Raw genomic sequence first — 18,069 nt, forward strand, 5'->3', positions numbered from 1 at the left:
TTGAACCACTGTAGTCACATGGACTGTTTTAACGATGTCTTTAATACTTTTCTGGACCTCAAAAGGTGCAATGACATTGTTGCCTATGTGTGGTTCAGAAACCTCTCGGATTTCATCAAAAATATCTTAATTTGTGTTCCTAAGATGAACGAAGGTCTTATGGGTTTGGGACGACATGAGGGTGAGTACTTAGTGACAGAAATTTCATTTTTGGGTGAACTAACCCTTTAATGCCATTTGGTATAGGGAAAAAAAAAAAAAAATCAGGAAATTATGGAATTTTCTTCACAAACATTTTGGTTTTGTCTCAGGCTCAAACTTGCCATCCACAGCAAGGCAAATACAATCTACAAAATCTAGAACTACTTCTGCAGGGTTCTACTGATTTTGTGCACCTGGAGACGTTTGCATAGGGAGCGCAGATCTTCACTGTTTAACGCATCGATCCGGCGGTGGTACTCAGTCCATGACACTACCTGCTCCAGAAACAGGGGGACACAACCACACACCGCTGAGCAGGACAAGATGAGGCCAAAATATGGACAAGAATGTGCAGTTTGGGACTCTTTTAATACAAGATGTTAGCTACTAAATTTTGAAAACTGCTGTCAGGAATGATCGTCTTTATGGTATATGGAAGAGATGAGTGTAAGATTGAAAGTCTATACGTCAAACTACAGTACAAATGTGAGCAGACAACACAGAAAGTGTTTTGCATGATTGTGAGAACTGTTTTGCATGAAGCTCTGCAGACAGAGATGAAAATCATATTCATAACAGCTAACATAAGCCATAGCAGAGCCACATAGAAATAACAAACACCCAATGTCCCCACTGAAACTAAATATTGTCATTTACTCATTCTTAAAATCATCCAAATGTTGCATACTTGATCAGAAAGCCCTAAAATCACACAGTTTGTCTTATAGACCATACCACTTGAGTACAAAAATCAAACTCGCACCTCTAAGCAAGAATACCACCTTATGCTGACCTTGAATTTTTACTGCATGTAATCTTCAGTAAATGTCAACCCTAACCCTTCATATTTTAACAGCTTGTTGGTTGCCACACCTATTAAGTATGTAACACATTTGAAAACACATTTAACTCATGACCTACTAACACAGGTCATGAGTTAACAACAAGAATAGTTCACCAGAAGGTTAAACTTTTGTCATTTACCAACGCTCAGGTCATACTGCATACCTTACCCTAGCCAATACACGTATTATGAAAGTGAATGGGGACTGGAGCTGTGAAGCTCCAAAATTATATATTATATATATATATATATATATATATATATATATATATAAAACACACTTTTTAATCATGCTCAGAGGTGGCCTGAATGCAATTACAATGGCATAATTAATGTTATGTGATAATGTAAAAAAAAAAAAAAAAAAAAACGTTCAATAGAGAAATATGAAATTATGGTAAAACGTGTGTGCTTTTAAAACATTAAACTGAAACCGCCAGTAGGTGGCAGCAAGTCACTGTCTTAATGAGTAAGGCAACGATTAATTCATTCATTCAGTAACGAAGCAAGTGGTTGTATATGAACGGGTCATTGAATCATTAACTCAACCAAATCGTTCAAAGCCGCAGATTCGTTCACTAACGAAACACCGTTGTGTGTTACTTGGAGACTCAAGTTTCACTGAGGCTTTCGTTGGAAATATTATTTAGTTGTAAAATAGAGCAAACAATAATGACAATACTGTGTTTAAAATGTACGTCACTTACTATATTACCTTTTTGTTTGTTGAACTGTTGTATAAAATCAATGTCACATTTGCAATCGTGTGGATATTCTGAAAAAATGCATTCTTGCTCGTATAATAGGCTAAATTATTATATTAACATTAAAAACAAAAACTCAGACAGGGTATGTTTTTGTATCGAAGAGAGTTTGTGTCTTAAATCGATTTCTATGTACTCTCTGTGTCTATATTTCATGCTAGTAAGAGACACGATTGCTTTATATGATACATTTAAACATTGATCAGAGAACATAAACAGCTCAACCGAAACTGCTTGACGCACGAGAGCAAACCTCATTGGTTCTTGCACGTCAAGCAAGCATGCTTGAGCTTCTATTTATCATAACTGATGTGTGCGTTGATGAATGTTTATATGTGAGTAAATTAAATCTGTTCAGCATATAAAGCGATCGAGTCCCTTCAGAAAATTTGGACTAAACTACTCAATTCATATGGATTAGTTTTGCGATCTCTTGATGAACTTTCTGAATCATTAAAGTAGTTGCACAGCTGTCAATGGAGGGACAGAAATCGCTCAGATTTTATTAAAAATGTCTTAATTTGTGTTCCGAAGATGAACGAAAGTCTTAAGGGTTTGGAACGACATGAGAGTGAGTAATTAATGGCAGAATTTTCATTTTTTTTTAACCTTTTAAGCTTTTTTTTTTTTTTTTTGAAGCTTTAAAAGTCTAGTAGTCCTATTCACCTTCCTTATATAGACAAGAGCAACGAGGACGTTCCCTTTAAACTTTCGTGTTTCACGGAAGAAGTCATACTGGTTTGGAATTTGGAATGTCATGACGGAGATTAAATGATTACAGTTTTTTTTTTTTTTGGTGAACTATCCCTTTAAAGTCCTGCAACACACTGACTTATAGACAGTAAAAGCGAAATGATCAAGCCAGCAGTCATTTTACTCCAAGACGGTAAATAAAAGTTTTAGCCGATAAGTTGCCACTTTACAACCCTCAATAATGTACAAGGAGGAAGGTAAACTAGAGCATTCATAAAAAATGCATCTCGTCTCAGGTGAGACATCCACTGATTCACACACACACACACACACACAAGCTCCAGCATCATAGATGAAACAGCAGTAACATCAGCAGACTGTCGCATCTCACTTTTATACTGTTTTACTTTAAAAGCAGCAACACAAACCCATAAAGACAGCCCGCGTCAATCAACTCAGCCAGACATTATACGCTATTAATTCAAAAGACCGCTCACACATTACGCTTCAACAAACGCATTCACACAACACACTTGTGTTTACATACATAAGTGTACTTAGGAGTCAGTGGTTTTCCATCCTTCACCCGCTTCGAGAACATGATCTCACTATCTGCCACATTCAGCCTTCCTTCGGCCGACCGACAACATGCCATATTCAGATATAAACACGACGACAAGATAATGACGGACACCTCTGGGAGCCAATGACATCGCACGAAACGGAACAATTCGGTCTCTGATTGGCTCTGGTATAATACATTCCGCCTCGTGTACGGAAGACTTTAGTGCATTTAAAGGGACGTTAGCACCGAAACGCGACCTCTAAATGTTTTATTTTTTATTTTATTTTTATCAACAGTGCTTGCGAATGAGTCAAATGATTAATTATATAACACGGAGGCATCCAAACGAACACTATGAAAAACATTTAGGCTGTCGACGAGGACTCGTTCAGAGTTAAATACACACGTTCTTTATCTGTATTAAACATGCCTGTATTTAGTCCCCTTTATCGTTAAACCAGTAAGCTGCTTTTGAGCAGAACAACTGCAACACTCTGGCCATGTTTCAAATATCACTTACCATGAACACTAAATAGCCTAATGAGTTGCCTTAGGCAACTTGCCTGCCTAGACAGCATTTTTGAGCATGATGCCTACAATGATGGGCTGTTCACTGTGGTTTGAGAAACAACTAAGTAGCAAAATTAAGGCAATATAATACCAAATGTATGAACACATTATTTAGTACTCATAGTGAGTAAGTAAATTTATTTAGTACATGCTTTAACTCAAATCTTAACCAAGAGTAACCGAGGAAATTGTAATATTTTACATTTTCTTTCATAACTCACAAAGTACTTCAAATCTACCTGTCATTTTTGGTGTAAGAAACATGCCAATGGCTATAATAAAGTTAAAATATTTACACTGAATAATAATAGTACATTTAACAAAAGAAGTCAGAGTATTACAACCGCCCCCAGCTAATTTAACACTTAAAAATGATCCTAATCCACTCGCTGTATATCAAATAAGAGCACTCCTAAAAGTAAGAATAGAATTGCTTTCTTGAATAATTTCACCTTTAAATTATACTAATTCTTTTAGCTGTCAGGAATAATGTGTTTAAAGCAAAAGTGCAAGTGCTTATACATAATAAATAGAATAAAATTTTGACTACTAGTCAAAATGCTTGTCATATATATACAGTATATTGTATGACGTATAATATTATCAGCATAACAAATTGAGTGAATAGCTGAAAAGTATGCCTCTCTTTTTGCTTTCATGACAACAGCACTTAAGCAGACAGATTCCACAAGTACGTGCAAAACCTGATGATTCATGTTATCTCAGATTGGTCTCAGTGCATTCTCTGTTAAAGAAGCCTTCAAGTAGATATTTTAATTAACATTTTATATTTGAATGCCGCAAACTTGTTAACATTTAACTGCCGCACAATGTTTTAATTTACAGGCATCACAATTTTAGACTGCAGACTACATTTCCCACTATGTGAAACAACTGCACTCAAGAGGTAATTTGACTGAGCATGTGCTAAACAAGTGTCATTACTCTAACTTGTTTAGTGTTACAATTGACCCCCTGAGTATCCTGGGGCTCACAATATACGGTTGAGTTCATGACTCGCGCCGCCACTGTGGCCATGATCAGAGAAAGTTAATTTTACTTATTCATATCAAAAGATCATGTGGCTTTGCAAAGATCCTCCAGTTCTAGAATAACAAATCAGACTATTTTGTTCCCTACATCATTAATTTAAAGTCAAATTAAATGCTGCCATGGTCGTAGTATCGGTTTCTCAGTGCCACAGATTAGTTTCAATATGGCAACCGGAACACAATAACATGCAGGGAAATATCAGGCGGTAATGTTTCCTATTATTCAATCAGTAAAAAACATCCAAACTGAGCTTTATAAAGGACCACCACACCACGCAAAATACATAAGATAACAGCACTTGCATCTGTAGGCATGATTTGCTTGTATCTTATTCACAGTCGGGCTAAACCATGCCTTTTAGACGTGACTGAGGGATTCATGCATGCATAAACTGCATACATGTGCCTCTTTCTTGAAAACAAACAAAAAAACAAATAATAATAAAAAAACAAAAGAAAAAAACAATTGCACACTCATGCAAAACACCAGCTGCAAGCTCACAGTGAACAGTGCATCTTGGTTTCACAAGAAACTTATTGACCAAGTGCAAAACAACCCAGTCTGAGAAACATTCAGCAAGATTGAATACAGGAGCTCTGACAACAAAGTATGACTGGTGCATGAAGGTGTATGAAGTGCGGGGAACACAATAAAGACACTTCCAGACACCTGGAACATAGAAACAGACAATAAAGGCACAAAGACAGGTGCAAATACAATAAAGAGAAAATATCTGAATCAAATACAGTGCATATCAACACAGTGAAAACAAACACAGGCATAAATCACAGATATAATATCAATCCAAACATGGGAGCTGGACGGGCCGTACCTCCCACTCCTTAGTTGAACTTTCTACAGTTTGCTGCTCCTCGTTTGCCTCAGACTCCTCGATTTTCTTTACCACGATGAAGCCAGGATCACGGCTGATGATTCCTAGTCCATCCCCAAAAACATCAGGACTCCACTGGATGAAGAAAACGTACAGGTGGTCTGACCTAGAGAAACAATGGCAAATACATTGTTAAAAATTATACTACATGTCATCTATTAACTGTATATGAGTCAGAATCTGATGAATTTTTCAGTATTTTCTGCTCTGATTTTTGGGAAAAATCTGAGGAATTCTGTAGAATGGATTTAGACATTGTTAAATATGTTAAAGGTGCAGTAAACGATTTCTGAGAAACACTGTTGATGTTTGAAATCGACACCCAAAAACATACAACAGCATATCTTGGTTCTGTGAGAAACAGAAGAATGCAATGTTACTCACGTATTGAGCAGAAACAAATCAACCTCTGTGTCCGTTTTCAGGCCTTTCCGCTCTCTAGTGTCTTTCCAGCACTGGAAAACTTTTCCAATATTAACATGGGCCCCTTTTGCCTGATCATAACTTTTCTTCTTCCAATTATATTCCTCTGACCTTTTCCTTTATGGTAATATCTCAGTTTTCTTCAGTCTTTCTACAAATGTCCCTCTTGCTCACTCTCCTTCATCATACGCCCCCATTGCTGATAAGCTACAAAAGTGTTCTGGTGATCTGTGGATCTGTGGTTATTTCTCCTATTTACACAGCCAGGACCATGTACAAACACAATATTTTTTTCAGCACACATACAGACATCGAACAAATATTCACAAAATTGTTTAGGTGCTGATTAATATTTTCAATAGCGTTTCTCAGAAATCGCTTACTGCACCTTTTTACTGGTAGGATACAGAATAATCCAAATATTGAAATATGTTCCACTTTTATTTATTAAAGGCACAGTATGTAAGAGGTAACTTATTGAAAACAATAAAAAAAGGCTGATGACGCTGTGAATAAGCGTGGAATCGTGGGAGTTTATGCAGAAATCTTGTAAAAACTAATGTAATAAAGTTTTATTAACGTTACTGTGGTATGAAGCAAGGTGGGGCCGAGAGACTGGGAAATTATACATTGCTGTTTTTATTATGTTCAAGTGCCACAGTCGGCTGCTGGTGCTCCTTTCGTTTTGTTGTTTATGCCTATTTTACATTTAAAGTTACGTTTAATATCCGCCTTCTTTTTCCCCTGAACTTGAACTTTATTACAGTTACATTTGATTACTTAAATTCACATTATTTCTATTTCAATCTAATGAGACAGCCACAAGTGCTGAATTACTACTCATACAGGTCACTTTATTTGACAAATTAAAATTGTGGGGTAACACAGCACTGTTTTACTTGTTCAAAACAATCATACTAAAAATACATTTGAGTGAGTTGAAAGTTATGTTAATGTGCGTTCGGTCGGTGGCTGGTATGAGAAACTTGTTGCTCATTGCAGTAAGTTAGATATTAGAATATAATATTAATATAGGCTGGATGACTTGTGTTGCTAAATGGTATGTAATTAATTTTAAAAAATAATGACACAGGACGTTACGCTTTTTAAAATTGCTGATTTCTCTGGATTTAAACGTTGGAAACGTTTGAAATAATGTACGTACACAAGTCAACAAAATATATTATATTGTTCTAGTGGTTTTTGAATATTTTATTCCAAAAATCTCACATATTGTGCCTTTAAGGAGTTTCTGGATAAAAATATGTTTTTAACAAGATATCTGGATGGGTAGAAAATAGTGGATATACTGTGAATCTTTATTTTACCTTTTTCTTAATTTGTTGCATTTTTATATATATATATATATATATATATATATATATATATTGCTGAAAAAGATATCTGTAATGTACACTACCATTCAAAAGTTTGGGGTTAGTAGGATTAAAAAGAAAATGTTTTTTAGAAAAAGTCTCTTATGCTTAACCATTTAACCAAAAATACAGTAAAAAAAGTAAACTGTAACAATGTAAAATATTATTACAATTTAAAATACATTTTCTATTTGAATAATTTTAATAATATATTTTTTGAAAATGTAATTTATTCCTGCGATGCAAAACGGAAATATTTAATTAAATATTTTATTTCACTTTATTTCATACTTTTATTTCAAACATTTATTTCCAGGATTCTTAAATGAATAGAAAGTTTAAAAGAATGTTTATTTGAAATAGAAATCTTTTGTAACATCTTTTGATCAGTGATAATTTTTTTGAACAATGCAAATATTTTATTTAGCAATGTCTTTGCTAAATAAAATATTGCTTTTTTCAAGAAAAAAAAAAAAAAAAAATCTTACTGACCCATAACTGGGTCATAACTGAACGGTAGTGCTTGTTTGCCTTTTTTTTTTTTTAAATAGGCATTTCCGTGGAAAACTCAGTGTGACTTGCATCAGGATGCGACAGGAGGCTGACAAGCAGCGTGAGCTTCAAAGCCTCGTCTCTCGGCCCCTGCTCTCACATCATTGTCATGATACTTCACACTGATCATCTGGGTCGCCACCCAACTAGGTCACGTAGCCGGGCCCGGCCATGTCTCAGTGACAACAACAGACAGCAGTTTGGTCACAGAGCTATGCAGTGCTCCAGGAGTACAGACTCTGTTCAGTACTATACCACACAATACGTCTGGAGTTATTTCTCTAACATGCAGACTGTCGACGCTAATCTATTCTGACTCTCTCATTCTGATTTAGCCCATAAAGTGTTTCCTAAAAAATATCTGTGACTCATCTCATAAAGTGATAACACACAGAATAAGTTCCAGTGGGATGAAGAACACTGAGCGCTTGTGCTGAATCAGAGGGTAGATGAAATGAGACAAAGACAGCACTGTTTCAGTACTAGAGAGCAAATTGCATAAAAAGACAGAGTCAAATTGATATTTCTCATTTAAAATAAAAGCGAACTCTTGCAACTTGACTTCAATGGAATTAAGCTGTGTAATTTCATAGAGAAACATGTATAGGTCACATTTCAACTCTAATTATCTTATTCTAATTATATTATTATCTATTAATAATAATAATAATAGTAGTAGTAGTAGTAGTAGTAAAAATAATGGTAATACTTTATGGTAACACTTCACAATAAGGTTTCGTTTGATAACATTACTTAACTACATTAGTTAACATGAAATATACAGACATCGCTTTTTAAGGACTACAACAAACGGCTGGTAGGGACTACAACGAGCTTCTTCCCAGGTGGGTGACATCACAAACCCTAAAATTTACATAAACCCTGCCCCCGAGAACACGCAACAAAGGGGGTGAGGCCATGTTGGGCTGCTTTAGAGAAGAGGAAGAGTTGTTGTAGCAGAGTTTTGTTACCATGCCGCCATTTTACGCCAGACTGATTCACAAACGAGGGTCAATTTAATGCTGGATTTGCATAAAAGAATAACATGATTGTCATTTTGGCTGTGTGAGATTCTCCAGCTTTGTTGTTGTTGAGCAACCGAAGCGCAAGCTGTTAAAGCTCCGCCCTCTTCTGGAAATGGGGATGGGAGCAGCAGCTCATTTGCATTTAAAGGGACACACACAAAAATGGCGTGTTTTTGCTCACACCCAAATAGGGGCAAATTTGACCAGTTATAATAAATGATCTGTGGGGTATTTTGAGCTGAAACTTCACAGACACATTCTGGGGACACCAGAGACTTATATTACATCTTGTGAAAAGGGGCATAATAGGTCCCCTTTAAAGCATTAACTTATGTTAACAAACGAGACCTTACTGTAAAGTGTTATCCACACAAAACAGGAAAGAAAAATATTTAAAATGGAATTATTTATTGAATTTTTTTGCTGTGATGTCCAATATGAAAATCAGTAAATAAACAAATAAATAATTAAGAATTGGTTGACACTGTAACTGCGGTCTTAGCAGCATGTAAAAGAGATATCCTTCAGCAATTTCACATAACCTTACCCCTAAATATCACAGGGGAAAAAAAACTATTGTTGGTCACTTTACATGTCAGTCAAATGGCTTCTTCTTGTCTAAGTGAGTGGTTCTGCCAGAGTAAAGTGCAATATGGAGCAGATTTTATAAGAATAATGGACACAAGCTGTGCAGGACTGAAGTTTGAGTCCACATGTCTGACTCACCTCTCTTGGGGAACAGCAAACCAGTACTCGTGCTTGCGGTCACGCTGTGCGTACTGCTGCATCGAGGCGCTGGCGTTGGACACAAATGTCTTCTTCATGGCCTTGCCCACCCGCAGACACAGAAACTTGTGAGACTTCTGCCTCTCCTTGGACACCATGAGGCCTGAAACACAGAAACAAAAGCTTATCCTAAAAGCACAGCTAAAACATCTACTATAATATAAAGAAATAACTGCAATTGAAATGACGCTTGCAAAAACTCCTAATACAAGACTAAGTTTGAATGGCCGTCTATAAAATTCACAGTAATACATTAATCATCAAGGACAAGAAGCACAGTATCTCAATAGTCACTGGAATAAAAACACAGTGCCTCAAATGAACTAAACCCTGCCCGGGAGATCGGATCCAAAGCTGAAACCAATGCATCTTTTGTTAATAACTGATTAGAAGGTCAACGCAGCGGGAGATGTAGAAAGAAACACCTTACACCAGTGTTGTAGGAGCCAAAGCCATTTACACAGCCAATGCAACATTAATCTACTTACACTGCAGCACACAGTGGGAGGGCATTCATTTTCAATGGACTAATTTGGTGTGTAATTCAGATGACTTTTGAAGTTGGTCCTGAGCTGTGGTAATAACCCCTTGTGATTTGTCAGAACGGTTCGATGATTCAAAAAGGGACATTCGCTGGGACAGTAGTCAAAGTTCATTCTCATGCCATTAGGTTGAAGAAGCGAGGAAAAAACATTATTGTTTAAAAAGTATATTTTAGTCTTTTGAAGTTTAAGGGGTCATTTCATACACTTTTGTGATCTTGAAATATTTGTATTTAATATATAAATAATATTGCTGTGCTTTCATGTTGTTGCTGCGAAGCAAAACTTAGCGCACAAGTCGTATGGACTACTTTAATGATGTTGTTTTGCAGCTTAACAATATATAAAACAGGTCAAAGTTAGGGATCCACAATATATCGGCCACCATATCGGTATTGGCTGATAAATGTTTTTAATGTTATCGTTATTGGCCCAATAAGAAAATTTGCCCAATATATCAAAGCCGATAAATAATGGATTATTTTCTACAACTGAGACACTTCAGATGCACACTGTTCACTGTGATGGTTTTCAATTGCTTGAAATATGATTGGAGTCACTTTAAAAAGGAAAATACAGTTAAGTGCAACATGTGCAGTCTGTCATATAGGCTATATAAAATTATAATGAGAACATCATAATCGTGTGCTTGGGACATGGCTTTTAATGGTAAAACTTTTGTTTTTGTAATCAGGCTCTCAAAAATGATATACAAATTTGGATTTAGATTTATTGACCAATATATCGGTCATTGGCTTTCAAATATGAAGAATTATCGGTTATCGGTATCGGCCAAAATGTTCATATCGGTGGATCCCTGGTAAAAGTTAAACAATTAAAAACTTTTATTGACAGATTGAAAAATTGACAGATGTCCAACCCCATTTTCACACATTAATAATATAGCATCTGTACGGCTTCATTCGCACTACCTCATCATGACTGGACTTTCTTAAAGGGTTAGTTTAACCAAAAATAAAAATACAGTCATTAATTACTCACCCTCATGTCATTCTACACCCGTAAGACCTTCGTTCATCTTCGGAACAGATATTTTTGATAAAATCCTATGGCTCAGTGAGGCCTGCATTGCCATTTCCTTTTTCAGTGTCCAGAAAGCTACTAAAAACATATTTAAACAGTTCATGTGACTACAGTGGTTCAACCTTAATATTATAAAGCGATGAGAATACTTTTTGTGCACCAAAAAAACAACATTATTCAACAATGTGAGCGATTTCAAAACACGATTTTGAAGCTTCGAAGCTTTACGAATCTTTTGTTTCGAATCAGTGGTTCGGAGTGCCAAAATCAGTTAACGAGGCTTTGTTATGTCATAAGTGTTTCGAAATTTCAATAGTTCACGTGTCTTTGGCAGTTTGATACACGCTCCGAACCACTGATTCGAAACAAAAGATTTGTAAAGCTTCGAAGCTTCATGAAGCAGTGTTTTGAAATCGTCCATCACTAGATATTGTTGAATAAAGTTGCTATTTTTTTTTTTTTGCCGCACAAAAAGTATTCTCATTGCTTTATAATATTAAGGTTGAACCACTGTAGTGACATGAACTGTTTTAAATATGTCTTTAGTAGCTTTCTGGGCATTGAAAAAGGAAATGATCTTGCTGTCAATGGAGGCTTCACTGAGCCATCGAATTTTATCAAAAATATCTTAATTTGTGTTCTGAAGATGAACGAAGGTCTTACGGGTGTGGAACGACATGAGGGTGAGTAATAAATGACTGAATTTTCATTTATTGGTGAACTAACCCTTTAACAACAAATATGCATTGTTGAAATGTGGGCAGTCACATGTTCATGTTTTCATCTGATGTCAGCAAGCTGCCGCTTGTTCAGAAACAAGCCATATGTTTTCAACTCTTTTATCTCACAAAATCAAGGAAACTGCTTGATTTGATTGCTCATGATATCACGCCTTTAACTCACTCCTGGGCTCATTCTAAAAGCCAGATCAGCCGTTAGTGTTGAATAACTATCAGCAGATGACTCATACTCTGGGATGGTAAGCACCTTGGGCATACAGAGAGCTCAGCACGTCTAGAGCTGAAAAGCATGGAAGAATAATGATAAAAATATACAAGTGAGAGTCTAAGAATGAACATTTCATTATCTGCTTTCCATTATAATTATATGGACCCTAGTGGACATACTGCTCAGCACTGAATAACAGAGCTCTGGCATGTGTATATCATACCATTGTATTATTTGCACCTGTACCACTGTACCTTCTAAATACCACTGAATATGAATATTATAATCATTCAGTACCTTGGTATAGGGTTATATTCGGTTCAGTACAACACAATGCAAATTGTTTTGTTTTCTCACCCCATTATTGATGATTTATTATTATTATTATTTTTTTTTACATTTTAAGCATAAACCTTACATTTTGTTCAACTTATCGGAAAACAAGGCAACACGCAATGCGACGCCAGGCGCAACGCAAGTATTATTTGCTAGTTTCAGCCCGACGCAGTTATCATTTTCACGTTATCATTTTCACTTCAACTTTAAAGGGAATGGGAGATGAGACTCTGATTGTTTTTTTGCACGTTACACCCAAAACACAACCATTACTCATTAAGAGAATAGGGACAACCCTTTTAGACCATGCACGCCGACCAGAGACTTCAACTCTGCTACATCAGTACCAATACAAAATCGACACCTCAGGCAATAAATAACCAGCCTTGGGCGACTGATAAAACTAGTCTGCCAACAGATTCAATAATTCAATGTCAAAAACTTGTGATTAATCATATTATTTGTAGTTAATATATTAACATTTTCAGCTATACTTTTAAGGAAAGAACTTTGTTTCTGTTGCATGTAATGGTGTGCATGTGCAGTTGTCAGTTGTGATGGGCTTTAGCTTATCTCGCCGTCAGACAGAAAGCTGCTGGCACAGTCGCGTCAAGAGATCAAAGCAGCGTGTAAAAGCCGCAGTAAAGTGTCCCTGCGCTCCCTCAGGTGATAACAGGTGAGCCACTTTTCATTTCCCAGCACTCTCTCGTCTTGCCATCAATAAAGCCACACAACACAAGGTTATCAGCACTTCCCAGCATGCCCCATGCCAGACTAACACCAGGACAGAAGCTTACTTTGATAGTAAAATGTAAGAACGCTGTACTATAATGTCAATGCTGGTTACAATGACACTAAATGTGCACACTGGCTCAAAAGAAAACAGGGCTTGACATTAACATTTTGCTCACCAGCCAATGTGGCTAGTGGTTTTCCAAAGTTACTAGCCACTCAGCATTTTCACAGCCACAATTTTGACATCAATACCATGAGGAAAAACTGCCATATAGATATTTTTAATATTATCTCATAATTTGGCAGCAGGTAAATTAGGCTGCTGTCACTTTAAGACCTGAAGCACAGATCCATTATACTGTTACACACGCGTTTTCTTTCTCAACTGTTACGTTCACTTAAAACATAACGGACTGTGTTTATGTGAATACTCACCAAGACCGGCATTTGACATTATTTTGTGTGTATTTTACTGTTTAACCACAATAAGCAGCAAAAAAGAACTCAATTTAGTATTGAGACGTAGCTTTATGTGCACGCAGTTTGGGTGTGAGCACAAAATCTGTGGGAATGAGTAAAATTATGAGCAATCCCATGCCGAAATTCAAGCCCTGTAACACCAACAATATTCATCTGGAACAAATTAAACGAGTGAGTGAGGGGAGGCGGGTTTGTGTGGCAACTCGCTGTCAGAGAGATGAGAGAGAAAAATTTTTAAAGATTCAACCCGCCAAAGTGGCTAATAGGAGTGACTGCGTTACACGGCACTGCTGAAATCCACCTGCGTTTGATGGGTTGGCGGGTGTTAATGTCAAGCCCCTGTATATAAATATATAAAAATAAAGAAAATGTAAAAATACATTAAACAAAATATATAAAAATAGTAAAAATGTAATTAAAATATATTATATATTTGAATTAATTTAATTTATTTTACTTTATTTTATATTTATTTATTTTACTTATATATATATATGTGTGTGTGTATAAAAAATAAAATGTAAAAATACATTTAACAAAATTGGTATATTTAAGATATATTATATATAAAATTACATATTTTATTACTTTATTTATACACACACTGTCATATATATATATATATATATATACAGAAATTGTATTAATATATATTTTTTAATAATATATTATTAAACTGATGATTAAACAATTAAATGTAAAAAAATGAAAAAACAAATTCTATGACGCCTTTAAAAGGTGTTCATCACAGATAGCATCACAAATGGCAGAAAGACAGAGATTGGAGGACATGTTCTCGTACCCTCAGCAGAGCTCAGTCTCTGGCTGTCCTTAGGTTGCTGGTCATTCTCTCTCTGGGCCTGCTGGACGCTTTCTCGCTGCTCCATGGCTTGTTGCATAGTGTGACTCTTCCACATCTTCCTCAGCTCCTCTACATCCGTCTCTGAATCTCGAGTACCATCTCTGGTCAGTTTAGCCCCATCGGGGCTTCTTTCCTGTCCTGTGGCCTCGTCTGCTCCAGGGGCCAAGCTCTGAGAACCTGAGGAGGTGGCGACTCCTTCGGTCTGGCAGTGGGGTGGTTGCTGGTGGTCCTTGCTGGTGGGTGTGCTTGGCTGTTTGGAGCTCATCGAGGTGCTGGGCTGGGCAGTGTCGCTGGCAGGTTCTCCCTCCTCTGGCTTTTTCTCCTCCTCCTCCTCCTCTGTATGACTGACGTCAGTTGTCTGAGGTTCCTGGAGGAGGGTCTGCACCGATTGAGACGAGGCTCCTGATGACTTGTTCTCCTGTTGGAGCTCCTCTGTGGACTGCCGCTCCTCTCGAATGGGCGAGAGCTCTGACTCGGTGAAGACGTCCTCTGAGATGGAGCCCTCGGTGCTGCGTGGGGCAGTGCTGGCGCTGTCGTAACCCTCCCGCAGACGCTGATCCGTTTGATGAGAACTTCCAGAGAACACGGCTTCAAGATCCCTGTGGCACAAACAGAAAGAATGAGAGATGCACCTTCTAGATAACGAATATTCTAATGAAACTAATATATAAAGGCATTTTTTTCCTTCAGCTGGATTTGTACTATAATATGTGACTAAGGTAACAGTTAGCAGGTTGTGCATGAGAAACTTTTGATTCTCTTATTCACTACTGTTTCCTATCACTCTGACGCTTCTATCTTAAGTCTAAAATGCACAGACTTCTTATCGTGATGTTTAATTTTAGACGTAGCTGCTGTACTGCAGTAAAGCAACAGCCTGAGACATCTGAAAGACAAGGGCACAATGACGTGTGTCTGTCTGGATGGTGCTTTAGTAAACCGTACTTGGGAGGGGGATGGTAGTACATAATCAAAGCCATTTGGAGCAATTAATACATGTACAAGCTAACATAAAAGTGCATAAATGAAAAGTAGGTCTCTCTGTCTGTACATCTGCACGATCAAAGGCGTCTGTGCTTCACATCTCCACAACTGAAACCCTGCAGTGAACCCCGTCTGACTGATGAACCAACGAACACAGCTCTGAGCTGAATAAAACACATCATCATTCATAAACCAACAGAGGATATAAATATCTGGGGGTGGAAACGCTGCTAAAATCATTAACTTCTTATTACAAATCAAAATGGGTGAGTAATTCAGATGTAGGCGGCTGAATTCATGCTTCATTAACCTTAGAGTAAAAATCCATTTCCTGTATAATAAAGCTGAACGCTGGATATCTAAAATAATCGTACGGCAGCGTGGTTCCTCATGCTCACCGCAGACAAAATACAGATTTGTCACATGAGAGATCTTTAATCTAGATAAGACTTCTGAAGATGAATCCAATTAATAACGAGTAATGCCGCTGCAATTTTCACTTTTCATAATCTTTCAAAACCATTAGTCTGGTGGCTCAAGTCATTTTTTTAATAACGTTATTTTTTGGCCTTTGTGCCACTTATAGAAGAGCAAGGACAAGAACTTAGTTTGCATTCAATTCAAACTGATTTACAAAGAAATTCAATTGTTTTCAATGAATGATTTGATACTGCATTTATAGTAGTATTTAAATACTAATGTGTCTTAGGCAAGTAGTAGTCACTGGTTTAATCTGCTGAGGTGTGTGCTGTGCTGTGACAGTACGAAGTGAGAGGTCTTACGGGGGTACGGAGTCACGGATCTTGCTGTCGGTGATCTCTTTGTAGACTGCTGCAGACTGAACTTCCTCCAGTGGACACATGATCCCGTACTCCTCACAGCCTCTCTCCAGAACCAGAGGGTCCGTCCGGTGAGGGTCAAACATGATGTTGTTGGGCGTCACCAGCAACACCCCACTAACAACTCCCTGCGACAGAGGGAGTTACACATGAACACACATTATATACTGTATGTATGTGTGTGTGTGTGTATATATATATATATATATATTTTTTATTTTTTTTATTTTATAAATGTAATCATTTTAATTAGGGCTGTTGATTTAATGCGCTAACTTAATTAATTAGTTATGAGAAAAATTACGTGTTAAAATTATCAATGCATTTAACGCCCTGCCCCAGACCTATGGAAGCTTGTTTCCGCCATGAAATAAAAAATAAAAAAGGTAATTGCGACTTTTTATCTAACAATTCTGACTTTTTCTCTTGCAATTGCGAGTTTATTATAAAGTCAGAATTGCGAGATATAAACTCACAATTCTGACTTTATAAGACGTAATTGCGAGTTTATATCATGCAATTCTGACTTTATAATTTGCAATTGTGAGTTTATATCTCCCAATTCTGAGAATAAAAGTCAGAATTGTGAGATATAAACCCAGAATTGCATGATAAAAAGTTGCAATTACCTTTTTTATTTTTTTATTAAGCTTCCATACCTACGTAGTTCGACTTACATTTAATATAGTTAAAAGTTAATATATTGTGTTATATTTTAGACACAATATTGTCTGCTTTTGCTCAATTTTGCCACGGAAAATATTACCTATAAGGCCAGAGCAGTTGTTGTGCTGTTGTGTTTCTTTTCTGAATGAATCCGCGTTTTGAGCGAATCAATCGGGTGATCCAATGATTCAATGGCTCATTCACAAAGAGAGCCATTTACTTCATTCCCGAATGAATCAGCCATTTGAACAAATTGAATGAATGAATGAATGACTCAATGACTTGCTCATTTAGACATTTACCGCCACCTACTGGCAGTTTTAGTTTCGTTTTTCGTATCATTTCATTAAAAAAATTATTTCATATTACCATATTAATAGAAAAAAAAAAGATTAAAGGTATAGTTTACACAAAAATGATAATTCTGTCATTCACTCATGGCCGTTTAAGCCTAAAAGTTTTTGTGTAATAAATTCTATGTTGAATCAAAATATTTTTTTTTCTAAAGCTACTTTTTGTAATGTCTATTTCATACTTCTCTCATTTAACAAAATAATGCATGATTAATTTGTGGTTAATTAGATTAATTAATCGCAACATCGTGTAATTAGTTAGATTAAAAATTTTTAGCATTTGACACCACAGCTAAATTTTCAGCATCATTACTCCAATCTTCAGTGTCACATGATCCTTCAGAAATCATTCTAAAGGCTGATTTGCTGCTTAAGAAACATTTCTTATTATTATCAATGTGGAAAACAGTTGTGGTGTATAATAAATTTATAGAAACCACAATACATTTTTGGATAAAAATAAAGTTCAAAAGAATTCATTATTTATTTTTTATTAAATACACAATACTATTGTATAAATTTTTATATAACAATTA

At 36.3% G+C, this 18,069-nt stretch overlaps 1 protein-coding gene across 8 annotated transcripts in view; it reads right to left on the reverse strand.

Moving 5' to 3' along the window:
* oxr1a (oxidation resistance 1a) overlaps positions 1–18,069 on the reverse strand; it is a 158,188-nt gene that overhangs the window by 7,324 nt on the left and 132,795 nt on the right. For 5 of the 8 annotated variants that reach the window (XM_051866234.1, XM_051866233.1, XM_051866235.1 and 2 more), the window contains 5 exons: positions 16,458–16,642; positions 14,632–15,290; positions 9,685–9,847; positions 5,523–5,688; positions 396–476 (listed from right to left, as the gene is read on the reverse strand). In XM_051866234.1, the coding sequence (XP_051722194.1) occupies positions 396–476; positions 5,523–5,688; positions 9,685–9,847; positions 14,632–15,290; positions 16,458–16,642 (1,254 nt within the window). Of the gene's footprint in view, positions 1–395; positions 477–3,049; positions 5,162–5,522; positions 5,689–9,684; positions 9,848–14,631; positions 15,291–16,457; positions 16,643–18,069 lie in introns of those variants that run through there. The other 3 variants (XM_051866240.1, XM_051866232.1, XM_051866239.1) reach the window with 2 other exon arrangements.

This window comes from Ctenopharyngodon idella, chromosome 16, assembly GCF_019924925.1.
Source record: "Ctenopharyngodon idella isolate HZGC_01 chromosome 16, HZGC01, whole genome shotgun sequence".
Taxonomy (NCBI): domain Eukaryota; kingdom Metazoa; phylum Chordata; class Actinopteri; order Cypriniformes; family Xenocyprididae; genus Ctenopharyngodon; species Ctenopharyngodon idella.